Source organism: Protopterus annectens, chromosome 2.part1 (assembly GCF_019279795.1).
Source record: "Protopterus annectens isolate FY-2018-M chromosome 2.part1, PAN1.0, whole genome shotgun sequence".
NCBI classification, from domain to species: Eukaryota; Metazoa; Chordata; order Ceratodontiformes; family Protopteridae; genus Protopterus; species Protopterus annectens.
In genome coordinates, this window is record NC_056729.1 from 1,508,445,682 (window position 1) to 1,508,467,435 (window position 21,754).

Below are 21,754 nucleotides of genomic sequence, written 5' to 3' on the forward strand. Positions count from 1 at the left end.
GCTTGACCCCACCCAGTTTGGCTTTGTCAGGGGGAGATCATGCCTGTTAAACTTAGTGGACTTCTTCGAGACAGTCACCAAAGCCCTAGATGAGGGCAAATCTGTGCATAAGGCCGACCTCGACTTAGCCAAGGCCTTTGACATAATCCCCACTAAGGTATTATTGATAAAGTCACCCAGCTGCTTATCAACCCATATATTGTCAGGTGGATTGCAAACTGGCTCACTGATAGAACTCGTACAGTCAAAGTAGGGGACACCACCTCCTCCAGCAGACCCGTAATCTGTGGTGTTCCACATGGATAGGTTCTGAGACCCCTACTGTTCAGAATCTACTTCTCCGAAGTACAGGCTAAAACTAAAGGGCTGTGGCTGACAAAGTTTGTTGATGACTGCAGACTGGGAGCAATCATTGAGCAATGTCAACATCCTGCAAGAAAGCCTTATGCAGACTAATGACTGGTGCCAAAGTCATGGTCTTAAACTTAATGCAAAAAATGCATTATTAACTTCTTTGGCAAGGGTGATGTTCTTGCAAACTACCACATCAATAGCAATACCCTAAGTACACAGTCAGTGGTGAGAGATCTGGGCACACAAGGTCGACAGCAACCTTAACTTCAATCACCATGTTTCCACAGTGGTAAGAATGGCATTTTATATTGCTTATCTCTTAAGTAAAGGCATTGCCTCCAGAAAAAAAGAGGTTATAAGCCCCCTGTACACTTCCCTCATCAATAATATGCCTATAATAATAGGCCAATAATAGAGTACAACCCTCCCTTTCGTATATCCCTTTCCAAACACCTGGAGCAATTGGAGAGACCACAGAGTTTCCTTACAAATAAAATTCAGGGTCTTCAAGATCTGTCTTCTGCAGACAAACTAAAATCATTGTCACTTTTCTCTGTGTCATATAGACTGCTAAGAGGCAACCTATGGCTTGCATATACAGCAATCTCTGACCCAGCTTTAATGAAAATGCTGCACACTTGCAAGTCAAAATGCACAGGGGTCACTCGCTCAAAGGACCTTAACCTAGTATGTGACATCAACATAACTTGCTGGAGAGACAGATTTGTCTCAGAGGTTGTCCCACCTTTGGAACAAGCTTCCTGTTCATGTTAAACAAAGCCTCTCATTGGTCCTATTTAAGCATAATTTGGACCATTGGATGGGTAACTGGAAATTCACCCCAGGTGTTCCACCTGTGTCCCTCTTGGACAGGGGCAATAGGTGCTGATTTTAGTGTCTAATTGAATCAGACACCCTTGGGAACATGGGTTAACTTGACTGGGCTTGTAAGGACCTTGGGGCCATTAGCCTAGTAACCTCCTATGAGCCCATGATGTTAATAGGAATTTGTAGAAAAAAATGCATGGGTTTAGCAACTATGTACCACAAGGTAACCTTGAACTGTTCATGCTGATAATAGAATTGCTTGCATTATTCTGCAACTGCATTATGTAGACATTGTTTATTTTTATATATTTATTGGGTTTCGATTACCTGGACTATCCAGCTAGGTCAAGCCTGTTAATGGTGGAAATTTGGGGCCAAAAGCTCCAACAGAACATTGCAGAAGTCTTGGAGTAAACAAGAAGTAAGGATGTCAGAACAATCATTGCACAGCTTGTTTGATTAAATTTGACAGACTAAGGAAATGTGCAGAACAGGAGATTTTCTTTCTGTGCTGGTAGTTATGAATCAGCAACATATATGATGCTATACATAACTTGGGTAATAATTGTACAGTTATACATTTTTGGTTTGTGCTAACTGAAAAGTTATTTAATGAAACCAGGAAGATTCAGATATATTAACAATTGTGGAATCCAAAGATAAGGGCTGATGGTCCAAAAAATGGGAAAAATGGAGGCCAGCTGATGTATAAGTCCTTAGGAGGTGAGGCTAGAGAGTGTTGGTGTGGGAGTAGGGGGCAAGGTAGGTGGCTAGGGCATGAGGCATACTTCTCAACTTTTTAGTGCAAGAAATATGGACAAAGCCTAAAATAATTGGAATCAGGGATAAAGGCCCCAAAATAGGGACAGATTTTAAATATTGCTCTTATAAAGATAGTTGCTAGAATAGCATGATCTGCATTTGCATGCATTTTGTAAAGGATATGTATGTCATTATCTTCATTGATTTGCCAGAACGCCACAATTTCTATGAAGAACAGACCAAAAATATAGACAAAAATCTGGATATTCTGCAGAAATCTGGACAGTTGAGAGGTATGGCAGGAGGTGGAAGGTGAAGGATTTGAGGAAAAAGTGTTGGCTAAGTACTTTGCCTAGTGTACATTTTCTTGGCCCTTTTTGCATTTTCTCCAAATGGCCATCAGCTACTCTGTATGGCTGCTTTTATACCACATTTTACCTTTAATCCCCTGAAACTATCACTGGGGCTGGGACTGTACTATTGGTAGGTTGGGAAGGGGAGGGTGGGTGCAGCATAGCAGCCAGCAACACTGCTTACACCATCCTGCATCTCAGGGGATTTTTTGTATGCCTTAACTGCTGAGGAGCCAATTGCATCACCACATGGTAATGTTTGTTAGCTATACACCTTCATTGCCAGAATACTAATACTCTTCCTCCTAAATTTGGTACTACCTCAGTCATCAGGGATGTGTTTGATCATGTACAAAACATTCTCCCTCCTAAATTAGCAAACTAGCAAAATAATGTAGATTTTGTAATGAACATTTCTACATGCAGCCTCTGGGGTTTTCACCTCAGTCCATTTGCTGTTTTATAACCTAGATAAATACAGACTTTATGCTTGGTTTACTTCAAATAACTTTTGCTGTTTTAGTACTGGAACAGTAATTAATTTGTTTTGTGTTGTCTTTCCTTTTCCACTGCAGATGTTGATGAGTGCCAGGTACACAATGGAGGATGTCAGCAGAGGTGCATTAATACTCAGAGGTCCTACTATTGTGAGTGCAACCCAGGTTTCCGTCTACATACAGATGGCAGGACATGCATTGGTAAGTACATATTACCTTACATAATTAAGTATGCACAAAGTCTCAATGAGATGGAAGTCACACGGCTTCACCTACTCAGATTGTGTTAATAAAGTTGAGATCAAAACAATTCTCAGAAAAAATAGATGAAAACAGTTAAGGACTACATATCAAAGATGGAAAAGTTGTCAGAGGTAACTCAGAAAAAGGCACTGTTTTTTAGTTATGAAAAGAGTTTTATTTGTCTTCCTAAGGAAGTTAGGAAATTCAGTAAGTAGAATGATGTTGGTTAACAGTGGTGTCATCTGCTTAATAAAGAAGTAGATTTTTGACATTTACATGTCTAACAAAAGGTTGTCAACAGCATATTAATCCATATCATCTATTGTATTGGTCTGATGCATGTAAACTAGACCACTTGCAAAAGTTCCACATTAAGCTGTAGTTTAGCTTAGGATCCAATAGCATATATATGTGCATACTGTCAAAATTGGTTGATGGGTAGAAATTATATCATCAATATCAATGTCACAACTAACTGCAGCCCTGCTGACCACTGTTGAAGAAGTTGTTACATCTGGTAGTTAGAAAATATTTTAGACACCTTGTACAGAAAGGAAGATTGGTGCCGTAGTACGTGTCTGTATGACACAAGAAGCTCTGGGGAGGAATAAAGTGGTACATTGTGAGAACTATTAATGGGGGTAACCTTTGTGTGAAGCATAAACATAGCACTGACAAGCAGAAAATTCTACATCTTTTGCAGAATATGATTTCCCTGCAGATTCTTGACTATGCTTTCCATGCCAAAAACTTTGTTCTGTATATAGTGTGATGGGCTGGGAGGTGGTAATATGCCTGACCTTGAGTATAAACAATTATGAAAATAGTAAAACTGATCTGTTTTTAATATTTGAAAAACAAAAAAAGTTCACGTTATATGCTGTTAGCGTGGACATGCTTTGCTTTCATCTCTTGTTACATTTTATGATTTTCTGTTTACTTAGCAAAACAAGGAGTGTCTTGTTTGTTGTAATATTTACAAGCATATGCTATCATAAATGTCACATAATTTGGGCTTAATTTAACTGACACATAGTAAATATGGTATTGTTCTTAGAAAAATATAATATTGGAAAGAGATGACCTTGCTTATATTTTGTGTATTTTTCAGTTAAAATAAATAATTTCCTGAAAAATAAAAAATATTTTGACTCCTGTACCCCAGGCAGATTAGGAGGTGCTCAAGGGATGTGTGATGCTGCTGCAAAGAGTGGTAAAAAGATACTGTAGAGTGCACAAACACATAAGGAATGACATTGGTATTAACAAACATGGTTGTGAATAAGTAATATTGATGCATTAGTGGATTTTGTTTCAATTGTTAATAATTGATGTCTTGCTGAAATACATTTAGTTTGAGGCACCTAAAAATAAGTCTGGTGGAAATGGTGTGGAGGACTTCAAAAAAATTTTTTGCTGAGGGTTGTAGAAAAATAATTACAAACAGATGAAGTCGCTGAATTTCATAATGTTAATTATCAGTCACTTTTGCAAAAAATGATATAACACCATTTTACAACTAATGAATTAAAAGTTTATGTTATGGAAGAATTTGAAAGTGCACTAAACAAATGATACATTACATGTTTTACTGCATACAGGTGGGAAGAGTCAAAAATATTTTAAATACTGAAATCAGTTATAAGAGGAGGAGGAAGACAAAGACAAGGTAGGCAGTAAATTATTGTGCTCAAATTAAACTGATACGTTCAAGGACCAGTAGATCAGAAATGCATCTTGAACCATAAAAAAAAGAACAACAACAAAAAGACACTCCCTGATGTTCATTGTATTTCACTGTAGCAGTCATTACACTTGGGTTATCCTGCTGGCAGGCTACCCGCAGTCGGCCTGAATTCCAAAGTCTTAGTCTGGCGTCGGTTGCTGTTGCCTCTTCCCTGACGTCAGTGCGCCAGGGGTATAAAAGATGCAGCCGACGCCATTTTCTTCAGTCTTTCTTGCCGCACGGTGCCTGAAGCAAAAGCAGTTCGCAAGTGCCGGTCGGCCGACTCCTGAGATTTTCGAAATTGAATTTCAGATCCAAAGTCTTCTATAAAGCTAAGTACCCCGTTGGGGAAACTTTTTTCTTGCTCCAAACCGATGTCAGAAAAAGTTAACAATTGTATTTCTTGTGGGAAGCAAATACCTCATAAGGATTTTCACTCTTACTGTATTCCTTGCCTAGGCCCTGATGACGATATTGCTAGTTGTCGGGTTTGTGCTAGATTTAACCGAAGCACTATTAAGCGTCAGTACGATTTTGCTTTTCATTACTTTGGCTGAAGGTTTAACGACATAATGCCGTCGGAACAGCCGATGACTGGAGTTCATAAAAAGCGCAAGGAAAAAGAAAAGGACAGGCATCCGAGGTCCAAAACCGACGATGAAGCCTCTCATAGGCCAGTCGCCAGTTCGCCGGTTCTCAGTGAGGCACTTTCGCAGCCCCTGACACCCGTTACCTCAGAGCCACAGGCCACCTCCGACTCCCACGTGGAGAGAGCTAGGCCTCTGGATACCCAAGGTATTGGGCCTTCAGAAACTAATCCCTCAGATGGGTCTGGAGCCGCTGAGCAGGCATCGGCTTCTGAGGGTGTTTTCAGACCTACACAGCTTTATATTAAGCCAGCTTCAGCATCAAAGACAAAGACTAAAACAGTTTTAAAGACAAAGAAACAAGTACAGCACTCTCCAAGACAGACTTCCATGCCTAAGAAACAAATGCTCAAAATGGTCGAAGACCTAATTACTTTGATCAGGGGTTCCCATCCCCCTCCTGATAAGAGGCCTAGGCAAGACACTAAATATGATTCCTCTGATGAGGTTTCCATTTCCTCTGACTCCTCTTCAGAACAGGGATACTCTATTACTCCCTATGAGGATTCTGATGCTGAAGAATCTATTCCTTCAGCTTCTCCTCCTGAGGATTACTCATTTGGGGAACCTTGCATACCATGAGAGAGCATTTCCACTGGGAGAGCCAAGATTATTCTGATTCTAAGAAAAGGCTCAGATACTTTCTTTTACTACCTCAGCACAGACCTCTTGCTATTCCTCCTGTTCTAGACATTGTAGATGGTCTTTTCAGAGTCCGGCCTGTCTCCCGACTCTTTACCTCCTGCACCTGTTAAGCCAGACAGATACTACAGGGTTCCAGATTCTCATAAATTTCTATATAAAAACCCTGCATCTGACCCAGAAACTATTTCACAGGGTCCCAAAGGGGTCAAGGCTACTACTGCAAAAAACCCTGTCCCCTCAGATAGAGATTCTAGGGCACTAGACAGATGGCGGTAAAAGATTTACACCTGCTACCTTGGCTGTAAGGGCTTTAAATTGTCAATTTCATATGCTTAAATATCAGCAATATTTAATATCCCTGTTAAAACAGAAAATGTTGACAAATTCTGAATGTGCTGAGAACAAGGAATTGCAGGATTTATTGCATGCAGCTGAACAAGTGGGAAAACATACTTTGCAATGTGGTTATGATTCACTGGAGGCCTCTTGCAGGGCCGCTGTAACAGGCTCTGTCATTATTGGTTAAAGGAACAGACTCTGCCTGATCATGTTAAAGCAAAATTATCGGATGCTCCATTACAGCATGATACTTTGTTTGGTGTTAAGGCAGAAGAGGTGTTAAAGAAAATGGAGGATAAAGCTAAATCTATGCAGACAGTGAAGGATTTCTTACAGGTGCAGCCACCCAGATTTAGCAGAAACTGGCCTTCTAAAAATTGGTCCTTTCCCTTGTCAGACAGGCCACAAAGAGGCAGATACAGACACCCTAGTGGCAGACAACAGCCCCAGGGCTCATACAGGCCCAAACAGTGAGGTGCATCTACCTCCAAAAGCGGAGAAGACAAAACACAGCCATATAGGAAACAATCCCAATGACTTCCCTCTGCCAGTGCCAAGCATTTATCTTTTGGCAGCACCCTTGGGGGGAAAGCTAGCACTTTTTTTCACAAAACTGGCACATGATTACCCAGGACAAATGGGTCTTAAATACAGTCTCTCAGGGCTACAGGTTCCACTTTCACACCCTTCCAAAGGCAAAAGGTATGCCAGACCTGCCACACAATCAATGGGCAGAGGCACAAAACCAAGTTTCATCTCTCATGGACATGAGGGCTATTTAGCCAGTGCCACAACAAGAGCAGGGACAAGGATTTTACTCAAGACTTTTCTTAGTACCAAGAAAGGCCAAAGCATGGAGACCGATTCTGGACCTGTCTATTCTAAATACTTTTCTGGACGTTCCGAAATTCAAAATGTTGACTCTGCAGCAGCTTCTGCCCGTGCTGGGCAAAAAGGCTTGGCTTGTAACTTTGGACCTCAAAGAGGCATACCTACATGTCCCAATCAGACAATCTTGCAGAAGATACCTCAGATTCATAGCTGGCTCAATGCACTAACAATTGTCTGCACTGCCCTTTGGCTTATCTACTGTGCCCAGGGTCTTCACAAAATGCCTGGCACGAGTAGTTGCATTTTGCAGACAAAGAGGAATTCAAATATATCCCTACTTGGAAGACGGCCTTATTCAAGCAGAGGATAAAGACATTCTACTAAAACATCTGGCGTTTGTAAAAAATTACTAATTTGCCTAGGGTACACAGTAAACGAAAAGAAATCAAGACTAGTACCCTCTCAAGAGATAATATTCCTGGGTGCAAGCTTATCTCACGCAAGACAAACAAAGGCAACTGACTTCTTACTTCGAAAACATGGCAACAAAGACCCAGTTATCTGCAAGAAAAATTCTGCAGGCTCTAGGTTACGTGGCCTCCTGCATTCTGCTAATTCCATATGCAAGACTGCATATGAGGAAACTACAATGGTACCTAAAAAGTGTTTGGACTCAACATTGCCACAGCCTGGAATCATTAATTTCACTCATTCCCTGCCTGCAACAGAAGTTTCTGTGGTGGGCACAGGCCTGTCACCACAACAAGGGACAGCCATTCAGTTTACCCACAGCCAGTCAAACACTAACAACAGATGCATCAGATTATGCCTGGGGGGCCCACATGGCAGGAAAATGTATTCAGGGCACGTGGCCCCCAAGCCAAAGGCATCTACACATCAATCAAAAAGAGATGCTAGCTGTACAAAATGTCCTGACAGCCTTCAAGGACCTACTTCATCCAGGACAGCTGCTGATAAAGACGGACAACACCACAGTCATGTGGTACATAAACAAACAGGGGGGCACACATTCCTACCCCCTCTGCAGACAAGCCATGATTTTGTGGAACACAGCATTGACTTACCAAGTACACCTGCAAGCACAATTCCTGCCAGGAAAAACAAATGCTCTGGCAGACGAACTAAGCAGAAACCTCATGGACCTTCACGAGTGGAAACTAGATCCACAAATCTTCAGCATGATAACAAAAAAATGGGGACGCCTAGACATAGTTCTTTTTGCCTCCCCTCACAACTGCCAACTTCAGAGATTCTGCACAAGGACTTATCACAAACAAGCATGGAAAGTGGATGCTCTGTCATTCAGCTGGAACAACCTTACAGTATATGCCTTTCCTCCACTGCCTCTCCTCCCCAAGGTACTCCTAAAGGTCAGACAAGAGAAGCCACAAATGATTCTGATTGCCCTGGATTGGCCACGCCAACACTGGTACCCAATCCTAAGGAGCTTGTCCCAAGGCCCAGCCTGGACATTGCCTCAAATTCCTCATTTACTGACCCAACAAAACAATCAGATCCTGCACAGCCAACCCAGAACCCTAAATCTAGCTGCATGGCGGATACTGTAACCATTCAAGCGGTTATGGATGTCATTTTGGAGGCCAGGAGGCCCAGCACTAGAAAATCTTATGCAGAAAAATGGAAGAGATTCTTTGCTTGGAACCAGGCACAAGGAATTGACACGCTTGTTCCAAATATTCCTCAGATTTTACAATATCTAACTGAGATGCTGGACAAAGACCTATCCTTCTCATCAATTAAGATCCATGCCTCTGTCATTTCAGCTCATTATAATACAGACCCGCCTATTTTTTCATATCCGTTGCTTAGGCAGTTCCTCAGGGGGGCCAAAAAACATAAGACCTCCAAGGAGAGCACCAGAACCTGCATGGGACCTCAATTTTGTCTTGGAAAAACTCACACTGCCTCCTTTTGAGCCTGCCAATACAGCTGAGATAAAATTCTTATCATGGAAAACAGCTCTGCTCCTAGCAATAACTTCAGCAAGAAGAGTCTCAGAGTTACAGGCATTAATGGCTGTGGAACCTTTTATTATCTTCCATCCGGACCGGGTTTCTTTAAGGACAAACCCAACATTTATGCCTAAGGTAGTGTCCAGTGTGGCTCTTAACCAAACCATTCATTTGCCTACTTTTTACCCAAACCCGCAGAATAAAGGGGAGAGACTTCTGCATTCTTTGGACATACACAGACAACTATGCTTCTACTTGGACAAAACTAAAGCTTTCAGAAAGACTGAACAACTTTTAGTGGCATATGCTGCAGGATCACAAGGAAAGGCTATCTCAAAGCTGACTATTTCAAAATGGATAGGACACTGCATTCATTTCTGCTATTCACAACATGGAAATCAGTGCCTAAGAGCATTAGACCACATTCTACCAGGGCAGCAGCCACCTCAGCAGCCTTTCTCAGAGGAGTACCAACAAAGGATATTTTGGAGGCTGCAACTTGGACTTCAGTGCAGACTTTTACTAAGCACTACCACTTGCCTCTTTACTCTAAATCCAGAGCAGGCTTTGCCACTGCAGTCTTGCAGGGCCTTATAGCCACTCCTAATTCTATTTAGACCCAGCCGCCCAACCTCAGCTTTGGGATTCAACCCAAGTGTAATGACTGCAACAGTGAAACATGATGAACATAGTACAGTTGTGTACCTATCATAAATGTAGATGTTTGAGTGTATTCACTGTTGCAGTCCAGGTTACCCACCCACCATCCCCCTTTCTTTGCTGGGACTTATCTGTACTTCTCTATCCTATACAACCTATGTGGTGTATTTGCTTGTAGATGAAGTTATTGTTTATTTTAGTGCATGCTTTTATTAGCAATGTTTTTAGCCTACCCTTTTGGGGGCACCTGACATCTGGGGCAAGAAAAACTGAAGAAAATGGCATCGGCTGCATCTTTTATACCCCTGGCGCACTGACGTCAGGGAAGAGGCGACAGCAACCGATGCCGGACCAAGACTTTGGAATTCAGGCCGACTGCGGGTAGCCTGCCAGCAGGATAACACAAGTGTAATGACTGCAACAGTGATTACACTCGAACATCTACATTTATGGTAGGTACACAACTGTACTTTTTGCTGTAGAACCATACAACTAGTGGCAAAGTCCAGTACATCTGTATTATCTTTTTGCCAGCAAAGCTTCAAAAGGAATAACACAAGGTTCCATATTTCCCCTTATTTCACTCAAACAAGTCAGTACTCAACTGCCAGAAAGATATAGAAGCAGAGTTTCTAGCCTTATTCCACTGGCTCTTTAACAAAAGTTTCCTTCTCAACTCCAGCAAAACCAAAACTATGATTTTTGGTACCCAACAGAAACTTAACTAAAACACAAAACACACTGCTTATCTGTGACCAAAAGAGTGCCCCATAGAAAAAAGCTACCTCTTTTAAATATCTTGGTGTCTGGCTTGATCCCTTCCTTAACTTCTCCCCCCTTTTAGACTACATGAGGAAGAATATTGACTGTCTCCTATTATGGGCCAATAAAAACTCTCTCTTTCTTGCTAAAACCTTTAGGACAGCCATATGCAAATACATTCTATTCTATCAACTTGAATATGGCCTCGCCGTCATAGTCTCACCATCAAAAACAAACTCTATACACATTCAAACAATAACCCTTAAAATTACCAATGTTTATTTAGAGTTAGGATATGCACATATATGCATTCCCTGATTCTGAGAAGAATTTACAGAGTTACAGCCTGTTGCTGGTAATATTATAATGAAATATAAATTCAGTACAGTCAGTAAATAGAATTTATATACTAAATTTACTGGATTTGTTCTCAGACGTCTACCCTGTTTGAATATATTATTTGCAAACAGTGAAACTTTCTTTACTTTAGCCAATAATTCAAGTAAAGTAGTCCATGCCATGTCAAAATCATGGTCTGGTAATATTTCCACATACTTTATCTTACTGTAGTCTAATTAAGGGGATTTAGAAGACCAGGGAAAATCAGCACTATCACTAAGGGCTAAAAGTTAGCATTTGGAAAAGGATGCTTGGAAAGTTTTCCAACTTCACTGTAGTGTGTGACAATGTGAACAAAGACCAGTAGATATTGTATACCATAAGGTTCTCTCTCTGTCTCTGTCTTTCTGTCATTGTCTCCATCTCTGCAATTGATGTCCCAGTCTTTCTAAAATTCTTTGCTAGAGAGTAGATGGTGTTTGTAGTACTAGACACACAGGCTTTGATTCTGATGTGTATGTTTGCTAATTAATGTGTCTCGAGGAATATCTGAGATACTTTTCACATCTGTTTTTGGTCCTCAGGAAAACCACTTTTGTACCATATTTGGATTTGGTTTCCTTTGACCTTCTTTTAAAATCTGAGAAGTATAAACTGGACATGGTTCACACAGCCCTTTCTGTCTTGAATTATGACTGTATATCATACATGATATATGTATACTAATCAGCATAATTTCTCAGAAGCAGAGAATGATGTTCATCATATTGATCACTACTGCAATAGCTTTAGATACATTTGTTGTGTCCTGCATAGGATATAACAGCTGGCCAACTTCCAAAGCTTCAGAGCACACTTTCCACATGCCTCAGTAATCAGTGAGCTTGAGCTGAGCTGACTGAAAAGACAGGCTGGGTGCCAAACTCTTCAGAGCTTTCCTGCTGCCAAAGAGTACGCTCCTGTGAGGCTTTTGAGCATCGACAGCTGGCTTGTGCTGTTCCTTTTCTGGGCAGATAAACTCCCTTTGGGAAAAAAACTTCAATTTAAAAAAATATATATTCTATAACACTTTCATGTTCAGGAAAGGTGTTTTAAGCCTATGAGTGTGTGCTTTAACAGAGTCTCACAAGATCTTAAGATCATAGGATCATAGGAGGTTACTAGGCTAATGGCCCTAAGGCCCTTACAAGCCTAGCCAAGTACAATCCCTGTTCCCAAGAATATCAAGGTATTAAGTGGAATTAAGTCAACAACTACTGCCCCTGTACAACAGGGATACAGGTGAAACTTCCAGGGTAGATTTGCAGGTGAAGCTTCTGGAGTGAATTTGCGGTTTCCCGTCCAATCATCCAAATTATGCTTAATAGGGTCAGTGAGAGGCTCTGATTCACCGGAAATGGAAGTTTGTTCCAGAGAAGCGGTAACCTCTTGTGAGACATATCTTTCTCTCCAGCAAATCCTGTTCTTGTCACATACTAGGGTGAGTTCCCTAGAGCGAGTGCATCTATACCATTTGATTTACGAATGTGCAGCATTTCCATTAGAGCAGGATCTGAGATTGCTTTATATGCAGAAGTCACGTCTGAGTAGTCTGTAAGACACAAAGTATAGTGACAGTGATTTCAGTCTGTCAGTGTATGACATATGCTGATGACCCTGAATTTTCATTATAAGAAACCTTTGAGGTAATTCCAGTTGATTCAGGTCCCTGGTAAGTTGCATACCAAAGGCAGCATTGTATTCTATTATTGGCGTGCTGAGTGAGGAGTACAAGGGTTATAACCTCTTTTGTTCTGGATGCAGTGCCCTTACTTATGAGGTGGGTGACATAGAAATCCTTTCTTACCACTGTGGGGACGTGGTAGTCAAAGGAAAGGTTGTTGTTAACCTGTGTGCCTAAATCTCTCACCACTGATTGCATGCTTAGGGTGTTGTTATTAATGTGGTAATTTTGAGAGACATCATCCTTGCCAAAGGGGATGATATTGCATTTTTTTGCATCGAGTTTTAGCCCATGACTTTGGCACCAGTCATTTGTCTGTGTAAGTCTCTCTTGTAGGATGTTGACATTTTTTGGGGACTTGATGACTGCACCCAATTTGCAATCATCAACAAACTTTTGTCAGCTATGTGTCTTTTGTTTTAGCCTGTACATCCAAGAAGGAGATTCCAAACAATAGGGGTCCCAGCACAGATTCCTGTGGACACCACTGATTATGGGTTTGCTGGTGAAGGTACAGTCATCTATTTTGACTGTGTGTGTTCTATCGGGGAGCCAATTTGCAACCCAGTGGTGCAGCTAGTTCCTGTTTTAATCCATTTAGAACTCAGCCTGGGATATTATTAGGTCCCATAGCAGCTGCGCTTTTGGCTTTGGAGAGAGATTTTACAACCTGCTCTTTGGAGATACTAGCTGTAGGGCAGGTGGTAGGGATGCTTTGGGGGGGTATGTGGTGGGGACGGTGGGGGGAGAAGTTTTTACTGAACCTGTCAGCTAGCAGGTTGGCTAGTTCTGTGGGTTCAGTATATGTGGTACCATTAACAACCAGTTCTGCGCAGATCTGGGTTTTTCCTTTAAGGTTTCTGATGTAGCTAAAGAAGGCCTTATGGTTATCCTTAGTAAAGGAAGCTAATTTGGATTCATAGTTAGCTTTAGAATGCCTTATAGGGTGTCTTATTTGCTTGTTTAAACTAAGGAAGGAATGCTTCCAATTCAGAGACCATTCATTCCTGCTCTTGGACACCAATTTATTTCTCTTATTGTATAACCTGTTAATGGGAGATGTCCACCAGGCAGGATTGTTTTTTCTTGAGGATCTTGCTTTGATTCTATTAGGTACAGCTGAGTCAGTACATTTGTATATATAGAAAACAAACAATAATACTACCCAATGAGTAAATGTTCCGCTACCAAAATAGTAGATAATGAGGCAACACAACAATATAAGGTAGCCGAAACAACCACGATAAGGATACAATTCCAGCATTCATGGTAAAAATAAGGATAAGATTCCAGCATTCACAATAAAAATACGTCTTTATTTGTGCGCATATATGTTAGCGCTTTCACATTCCGCTTCATCAGACCAAAAAAGTGCAAAACAAAATCAGTGCTTAAATATATCAAGTTATCCAATCATAGAATACATTCAAATAAATACATTAAATTAAATCTTAAAAATATACTAACCTATCATATATAAACTGACAGATGAGAAAACAGTTCCTAAAAAACTTTCATAAACTACCTAGACAACTACATTTAAATAAATATTATATACATTTTAAAATATTATTTCATCATATATTATATATAAACTTCTATAAATATAACAAAATAACACACAGAAAACTAATACAAGCTATGTTATAAAACGATGCACAAAAAAGCTTAGTTAAATTAATTCACTTTTTAATTATTCTCCTAGATTTAAGAACGGGCCTCAAAGAAGCCCTCTCATTAAGGCTACTGCCTCTATCAGATCTAAGTCTCCTAATCCAGCATGTCTCTTTTTTCTCTGTAGCATTACGAATATCTCCTTCTCTTACATTAGGGGAGATAAGATCTATTACTAAAAATCTAAACCAATGTTCATTTCCATGGTTCATCACATGTTTAGATAATGCATTAGTGGGTGACTTAATTCTAATTGCATATAGATGTTCCCTAATTCTATTTTTCAAAAATCTATTAGTCTTTCCCACATAGAATGACTTGCTTATCTCACAAACTGTTAAATATATCACATGAGACGTATTGCAGTCAGCATGTGGTGAAAAATCAAAATGTTTCCCTGTATCTGGATGAATGAAACTACCACTAGAATTAATATATATACAGAAATTACATGTTTCAGAAGGAAAGGTTCCCTTCATCCTTCTTTCTATATGAATATTAGTAGTTTTGGGATGACATAATAACCTTTTAAGGTTTGGTTTATTCTTATATCTAAATTTCGGTCTATCTCCTACTATTTCATGTATTTCTGGATCAGTAGTTAAAATTTGCCAATGCTTATTAATAACTTCAGATACTATTTTATTATCTGTAGTAAAATGCATAGGAATTTCTGTCTCTGATTGCATATCAAATCTAGATTTTATATTCATGTATTCTTCATTATGTGAAAAATACAGAGTAGCTCATGATACCATGTTTAAATGCTTCGAAAGAAGGTTTTCAGAAAGAATTAAATATTTTAGAGAAAAGATTTGTTGATAGAGGTTATAAGGAAAATGAAGTACAGTAAAATCTTAATGAAATTTATGAGTTGAGATCTAATAGAGCTACTCTGTATTTTTTACATAATGAACTATATATGAATATAAAATCTATATTTGATATGCAATCAGAGACACAAATTCCTATGTATTTTACTACAGATAATAAAATAGTATCTGAAGTTATTAATAAGCATTGGCAAATTTTAGTTTTTTTCGGCTACCTTATATTGTTGTGTTGCCACATTTGTATATATGCTTAAACAAGGCATTGGTGTAAATCCTAATATAGTGGTCCATGCCATCAGTGAGGGTAGGGGCTATGAAGCTATTAATGCCGTCATGTATTAGGTTGTAATTGGCCTTGGAGAAGTTTTTTAGTCTAGTTGCTGCTAATGGGGGGGGGGGGTCAGATGTTATTGTTACTTCTAATAAGACTGCTTTATGATCAGACCTTACTAGGGAGGGCCTCACACGTGGGGTGGTGCATCGATCACCCATGCTAGTGAGCATCAGATCCAGAATGTTTGGGCCCCTTGTGGAGGTGTCAACCAACTGGTCCAGGGCACTGGAGTTGATGAAGTCCAAGAATCTTTGAGCAAGTATGTTAGTACATATAGACCCAGTCTGTGGATGGGTAGTTAAAGTCACCTAAAAAAAAGGCATTTGGTTGTCTCTTGAGTGATTCAAGTAGATCCAAGTATGCAGTGTACGTATCCTAGTTCATGGAGGGGCTCCTATAATTGGCAACAACTTTGAGGGGGGGGCTTTCTTACAGTCAGTTGGACCTGGATTAATTCATGGGAATTGTTTTGTTTAACCAATTTAGAGGTATATTTATCTTTGATGAATATTGATAGCCCACCTCCTTTAGTTCTCACTCTTTCAGCTTGTGTTCTGAATGTGTGTAAGGTATTACAATTTGATATGGCTGGGGTACTTTCTGCAGCCGTAAACGAAGTCTCTGTGACTGCACAGATGTCAGCATCTTTTAAGGTGAGGGCTGCTTCCAGTGAGTGCAGTTTTAGGTTTAAACTCCTAGCATTTAGCAGCATAACCTTGAGGTTGGTTTCTGAAGATATTTTTACATCAGGAATTTTGTTGTTGTGATATTGCCAAAAAAAGGCACTATGGGGAAGGGAAGGCAAGAGCCTTAGCCAGTAACCAAAATACCAGAAATGACAGATGAAGACCATCCCTGGCAAAGCAGAGTGGTCTATCTACTATGTCATCCCAGACTGACAGGTACTGGAGCCCCTTAGAATGACACCAGAAACTAAGCCAATTGTTGAAATCACTTATTTTTTGTTTATGTTGTGGTATCATCTTAGGTGAAGGTAGTATGCTGCTCAAGGCGAGGGACATACCTGCCTGAGAAACATATTCAGAGAGCTCAGTCATGTCTCTCTTCATATAGTCCAGTGGGATATGTCTCAAGTCATTCACACCAACATGAAGTATGACGGATTCATAACGGTACTTGTGGAGAGACTTGAGTGCGTGTTTGATCTCGCGGATCCTGGCACCTGACAGTCAGCTGATTGTAACCTTCTCCTTGTCCAGCCTGGTGAGTGGGATATCTGTGTGTATCACTATAGAGTCACCTGTGAGCAAAAAATTTGGTTTAGATGTGCTTTGCCTTAGGGGCTTGTTTGGTGCGACACTTGTGCTTGTACTTTTATGTGTAATGAGTACTGTAGGTAATGTATTAGGTGTAGCACATTTGTGTTTCAGATGTCTCTGGAGTTTAGGTTAATTTCTGGTGAATACTTCTGCATTTGATGGTTTATGTGTTCGGCGCATGGTTTGTGCAGGAAGTGTAGTATGTGGGCTGGCAACCTGTTCAGTGTCACTGTGCTGTGAACAAGACAGGAAGGATTCCAAATTCTTAGTGTGTATGCATCTCTCACAAATTGAGCTTGAGTGCTTTAGGAGTAGTGGGTTGTCAAGCCTGGGGCAAGTGCTACGCTGTCTCAGGATACCCATGTCAAACAGACTGGCAAGACAAATGGAGAAGAACTGATCATCCATAATAGTAGGTGTGAATTTGCTTACTTTAATGAGGAAGGATGTGATTTAGTTGGGGACTTAATGCTGGGTTTATACTATTGGGGCTTTCAAGGGGTATGAGACTATTGGGGATTAGGAGATTTCAGTTAAAGTGGCAAATGCTGTAGAAAGCCCAGCTGAGGTGCTCTCTGAGCAACTAAGCTCAATTTAAGGGACTCCTCAATTGGAGCATGGGCAGCTTCTAAGGGAAAATAAATCTGCTTTAGCATTTGCATGTGTAACTGTGCTGAGTGAATGTGCACTGCATGCAAACAGATGCCTCGGATTGCTCAAATGAAGATAGTAGAGCAGTGGCTGATCAACAAACTCTGTGGAGCAGTGTTGGAACAGGTGAAAACCTTTGCAAATGCAGAGCTTATGTAGCAACTGTGAGAACCATTTTTTCAAACAAGTTAAGCAATTTTCAAACAAGCTGGCCAATTGTACTGTACTTTTAAATGAGAATGCTCTTTTATCTGTCAGTTGTTTAGAGTAATTGAAAACCATTTTTTTTTCTGTGGAGAAGTTGTGTTTATTTTGCATTTGGGGCTGACAAAGTGTTTTAAAGTGCTTTTTACTTTGTATACGAAAAAGTGACTTTTAAAGACTTTCATGTTTTACTGGCTTACTGCTTGTTTTGCCTTGGAAAAAGGCACCATTTTCGTCTTGACCTTGGAACACATTGCCCCATGGTTTGGTTCTTCTTCCAGCCACAAAAAGAAGAAGTTAAGAAACAGCTTTTGCCACCACAGCAGGCTAGTAATTTGTCTCTGCCATAGCTGGGTGACTCTGATGTGGCTATCACTTGTACATCAGACCACTCATGTTTAACCACAGATCCCTCTGGTGTAGCATCTACAGCCACTATGCTATGGACCGGGGGTTAGCCACATCCCCTACACCTGCTGGGGTGCCCTCAGTGGGCAAGGGAGAGTCTCTCCTTTTGGTCCTGGGAGAGGAAAACAGGAAAGGATTACTTGTTTTGTTAAAATGTTGTGCCCATCCATGGGGAAGCTGCTGCGATTAATAACATTGCTGACCCCATTTTTCTTGTCAAAAAGAAATGGAAAACTACACATGTATCTACTCTTCCTCAAATTTCCTTAGACAGGAGTAGTTTACTTTGTCTGGATCAGGGTTTAATTCAGGCTATTGATCCTTCTTACACAGTAGTTTCTGGTAAAAGAAAGAGAGATACTACTTTTCCTGAGGAGATTCAAGATTCTGAACCTGAACAGGAAGATGAAGGGAAAGATAGCATGTTCTCCTCCTATTTCTGATTCAGACTCAGTTTGTGACTCTTCCTGTGCATGTGTGTGTGTGTGTGTGTGTGTGTGTGTGTGTGTGTGTGTGTGTGTGTGTGTGTGTGTGTTGGGGGGCTGTTTCTCTCAGACTATTTCCAGAATGTGCCAGTGTTTTCAATTGGACAGCACTGAGGTTGCTCAGTCCCTCAGACAATATTATGAGCTGTTACAGAAGGAATTTCCAGAACCTTCACGCATTCCTCCATTTCTGTAATCTTTGGAGGATGTATGTGTTACTGCTTACACTTTTCTTGATAGTCAGAGAGCTGCCCAAACAGGCAGATAGGATAAATAAAGTTCCTCACTCATTTAACTTTCTATACACTCTTCACAAACCTGACCCAGCAGCTGTAGTTTTATTTAATCTTGCTGCTGCTAAACATTTAGTTAATAAATTAACTATTAATAAATATTAATTAAAAGTTAATTCCAACTACTCTTTCTGATAAAGATGAGAAGATTATTGACCAGTACAGTAAAAAAGATGTATGCTTCTGCAACTTAGATTTTCAGGATTTTGAACTGTCAGGCTCATATGCTAAAGTTTGTTCTGACTAATTGTGAAAGTATAAGGAATGTGCTTTAAATAATTTCATTACTTCTACTGTACAAGTCACTATTCATTATTTACAGTGTGTGTATGTCTCAGTTGATAATTCTTCCAGGGCTGTGGCCACTGTTACTGTTTTGAGGAAGTTTGCCTGTCTGTATTCTTAGAATCTCACAGATGAGATTTTAAATTTTCATTTGGATAGACATTTAGTTTTTGGTACCCCTGCTGCAGAGCTGATCAAAAAGTGTGATGAGAGGAATACGTTAATACAACAGTTCTCCAGGATTTTTCAGCCCTCCCTCATCACATGCTGTCCCAGGGTTTGATAGAACTAGATGTCCTGACTGAAATCACTATTGCAGTATTCCTGACAAATGGGATTGTCAAAATTGACAGCTGTCTGGGGTACCAAAGCTTTACTTATCCTAAGTTGTACATCTGACACATGACCTCAGCTTTTATTGTTGGGGAATATAAATGGACGTACAGGTGTGGATCCTCAGACTATCTTGAAGCCAGCCTTAACTCAGGTCATGCATCCATCAACATGTTCGCTGTTTGGTCATTGGTACCTTTGCTTTGATTGTTTATCCAAATAATTTCTCCATTGGGGAACCTTCCTTTTTACTTACTCTGTCTTGTTGAAAGGTTTTAGATGTCATCTAGGAGGGATAAGTGCGAGTGAAGTAGGCAGATTCCATACACGGATTTGCATACTAAGTGTCTTTTTTATCTGGGCCCAGGGCACAGTCAATAATCCTGCTCAGTATTGTCAGTCATTCATTCCCAAAACCCTTAGATCAAGGCTTTCCACACTCACCTTAATAGAGATGCAGCATCTTAAACACTTGGTCCAGTCTGTAATGCCCGTGCATTGACCCAGTAATCAAGGATCCTCAATCCTCACCACTACCACCAATGAGGGGTGTCCACATTGGGAGGCATAACAAGTACATACACAGTAAAGTACAATTTCCCTTAAGAGCACACAAAGATCACAGTCAGTCTGGGGCTGGTTTCTCCCTTTCTCTCCAGATCCCCAGTAATACTCCCCACTGGCACAGGTATACAGTGGAGTCATTAGCCAGGGTTCCAAGCCAAGTCCTCCCAGCACTCCCTCTGTCCAACCAGTGCTTCGTGTCCCTACCCAAGTAGCTGATACACACACACACACACACACACACACACACACACACACACACACACACACGCGCTGGCACAGGTTCACTAGCTGTGCCCCTTCTGTCCAGACTATAAGGTAGTAATCCCACTGTCACTAGAACCCCTATTTATCAGCTACCAATAAGGCCCTTCCCAAAGGGTGTCCAATTTTACTGTGCAATATTATTATCCAATTAGTAATTGTGACCAGAACTTTTAAGGCTTATTGGAGTGGCTTAATACAGTATTAAAGTATCTCTGCACAAAACAGCCACAGTTGAAAGGTTTAAAAATATTTAATAATTAATAATAAAAACACAAGACAAATCTCCTCAATTCAACACAGTGCTAGTCAACAGTTCCGACACAGGAAAATACTTAAAATAATACGGTAGAATAGTCTGACATAAATATAGAAAACAGCTGGACTAAACTTACTATTTTCCATCTATTTCTAAGAGAAACACTGTTTTAAAGAACTTACATATATACAGAGCAAGGGCAGAGTACTGGTGAGTAGATGTGTTCAGGTTCAGACAAAATCCAAAATGCTCTCTCTTTCTCTCTGAGGTCTTTTAAATTGATAATTCGTCACCGCTGACTCATATTAGATTACATCATTCTTGACACTTCTCTGGCTCCCAAGTTACCAGAAACTCTAAATTTACATTTCTTAGTAAACTTGCATCTGGTCAAGAAGCCACAGCAATAAAAGGCATTATACATATAAAATCTAGCAATTAACTCTTGTCCTAAGACAATAGAAAGAATTCCTTCATCCAGACATCTTATCTCCGAGCTTCGAAATTAAACAGTCATAAAATGCTTTACTTTATCAGCTTTCTTCCACCATGGTGCACTGTGGTTACATTTTTTAAGTTCAGAACATATAACACAGGTTTTCTTACATTTATAAAACAGCCTGTGGATTATATTAATATTTAGAATGACATAGAATTATCTGCAAAATGCTATCTAGCTGGCCTGGCAGCCTTTCAGTTTTTCAAGTGACCCTTGAGAAACGTTGCTTGAGATGGTTAGGACTATCTGAGGATACCTTACCTCATTCCCTGTATTGAGAGCCCCGCTGCGTTGGCATTGCTAATCCCACTGCGGTGCTGCACTGACATATCATATGCTTGCAACCCTAGGCTCCGTCTTAGCAAATTTGCATTTTGCTGGCTGGCTCTGTGTAACCATGTTAGGGGATTGTGATCTGTAACTACAGTAACTTTCCTTCCATACAGATAAGGCTGAAGTTTCTGCAGTGCCCACTCTATGGCTATACATTACTTTTCCACAGCTGCATAGCAATCCTTCTTGGGTTGGAGCCGATGACTGAGATAAACCACTGGGTGCTCTTCTCCCTCTGAAGAAATCTGTCTAAGTACAGCCCCCACCCCATGGTTCAAAGCATCCACCTGCACAATAAATTCTTTGCTGTAATCTGGACTAACACAGGGGGTCCTGCCAAAGCTTCTTTAAA

The 21,754-nt window shown here is 40.4% G+C and overlaps 1 protein-coding gene across 1 annotated transcript in view; it reads left to right on the forward strand.

Moving 5' to 3' along the window:
- The window catches only part of MEGF6 (multiple EGF like domains 6), a 2,184,612-nt gene that overhangs the window by 296,091 nt on the left and 1,866,767 nt on the right, over positions 1–21,754 (forward strand). The window contains exon 2 of the mRNA XM_044062967.1: positions 2,873–2,995. Coding sequence (XP_043918902.1) covers positions 2,873–2,995 — 123 coding nt within the window. The remainder of the gene's footprint in view (positions 1–2,872; positions 2,996–21,754) is intronic.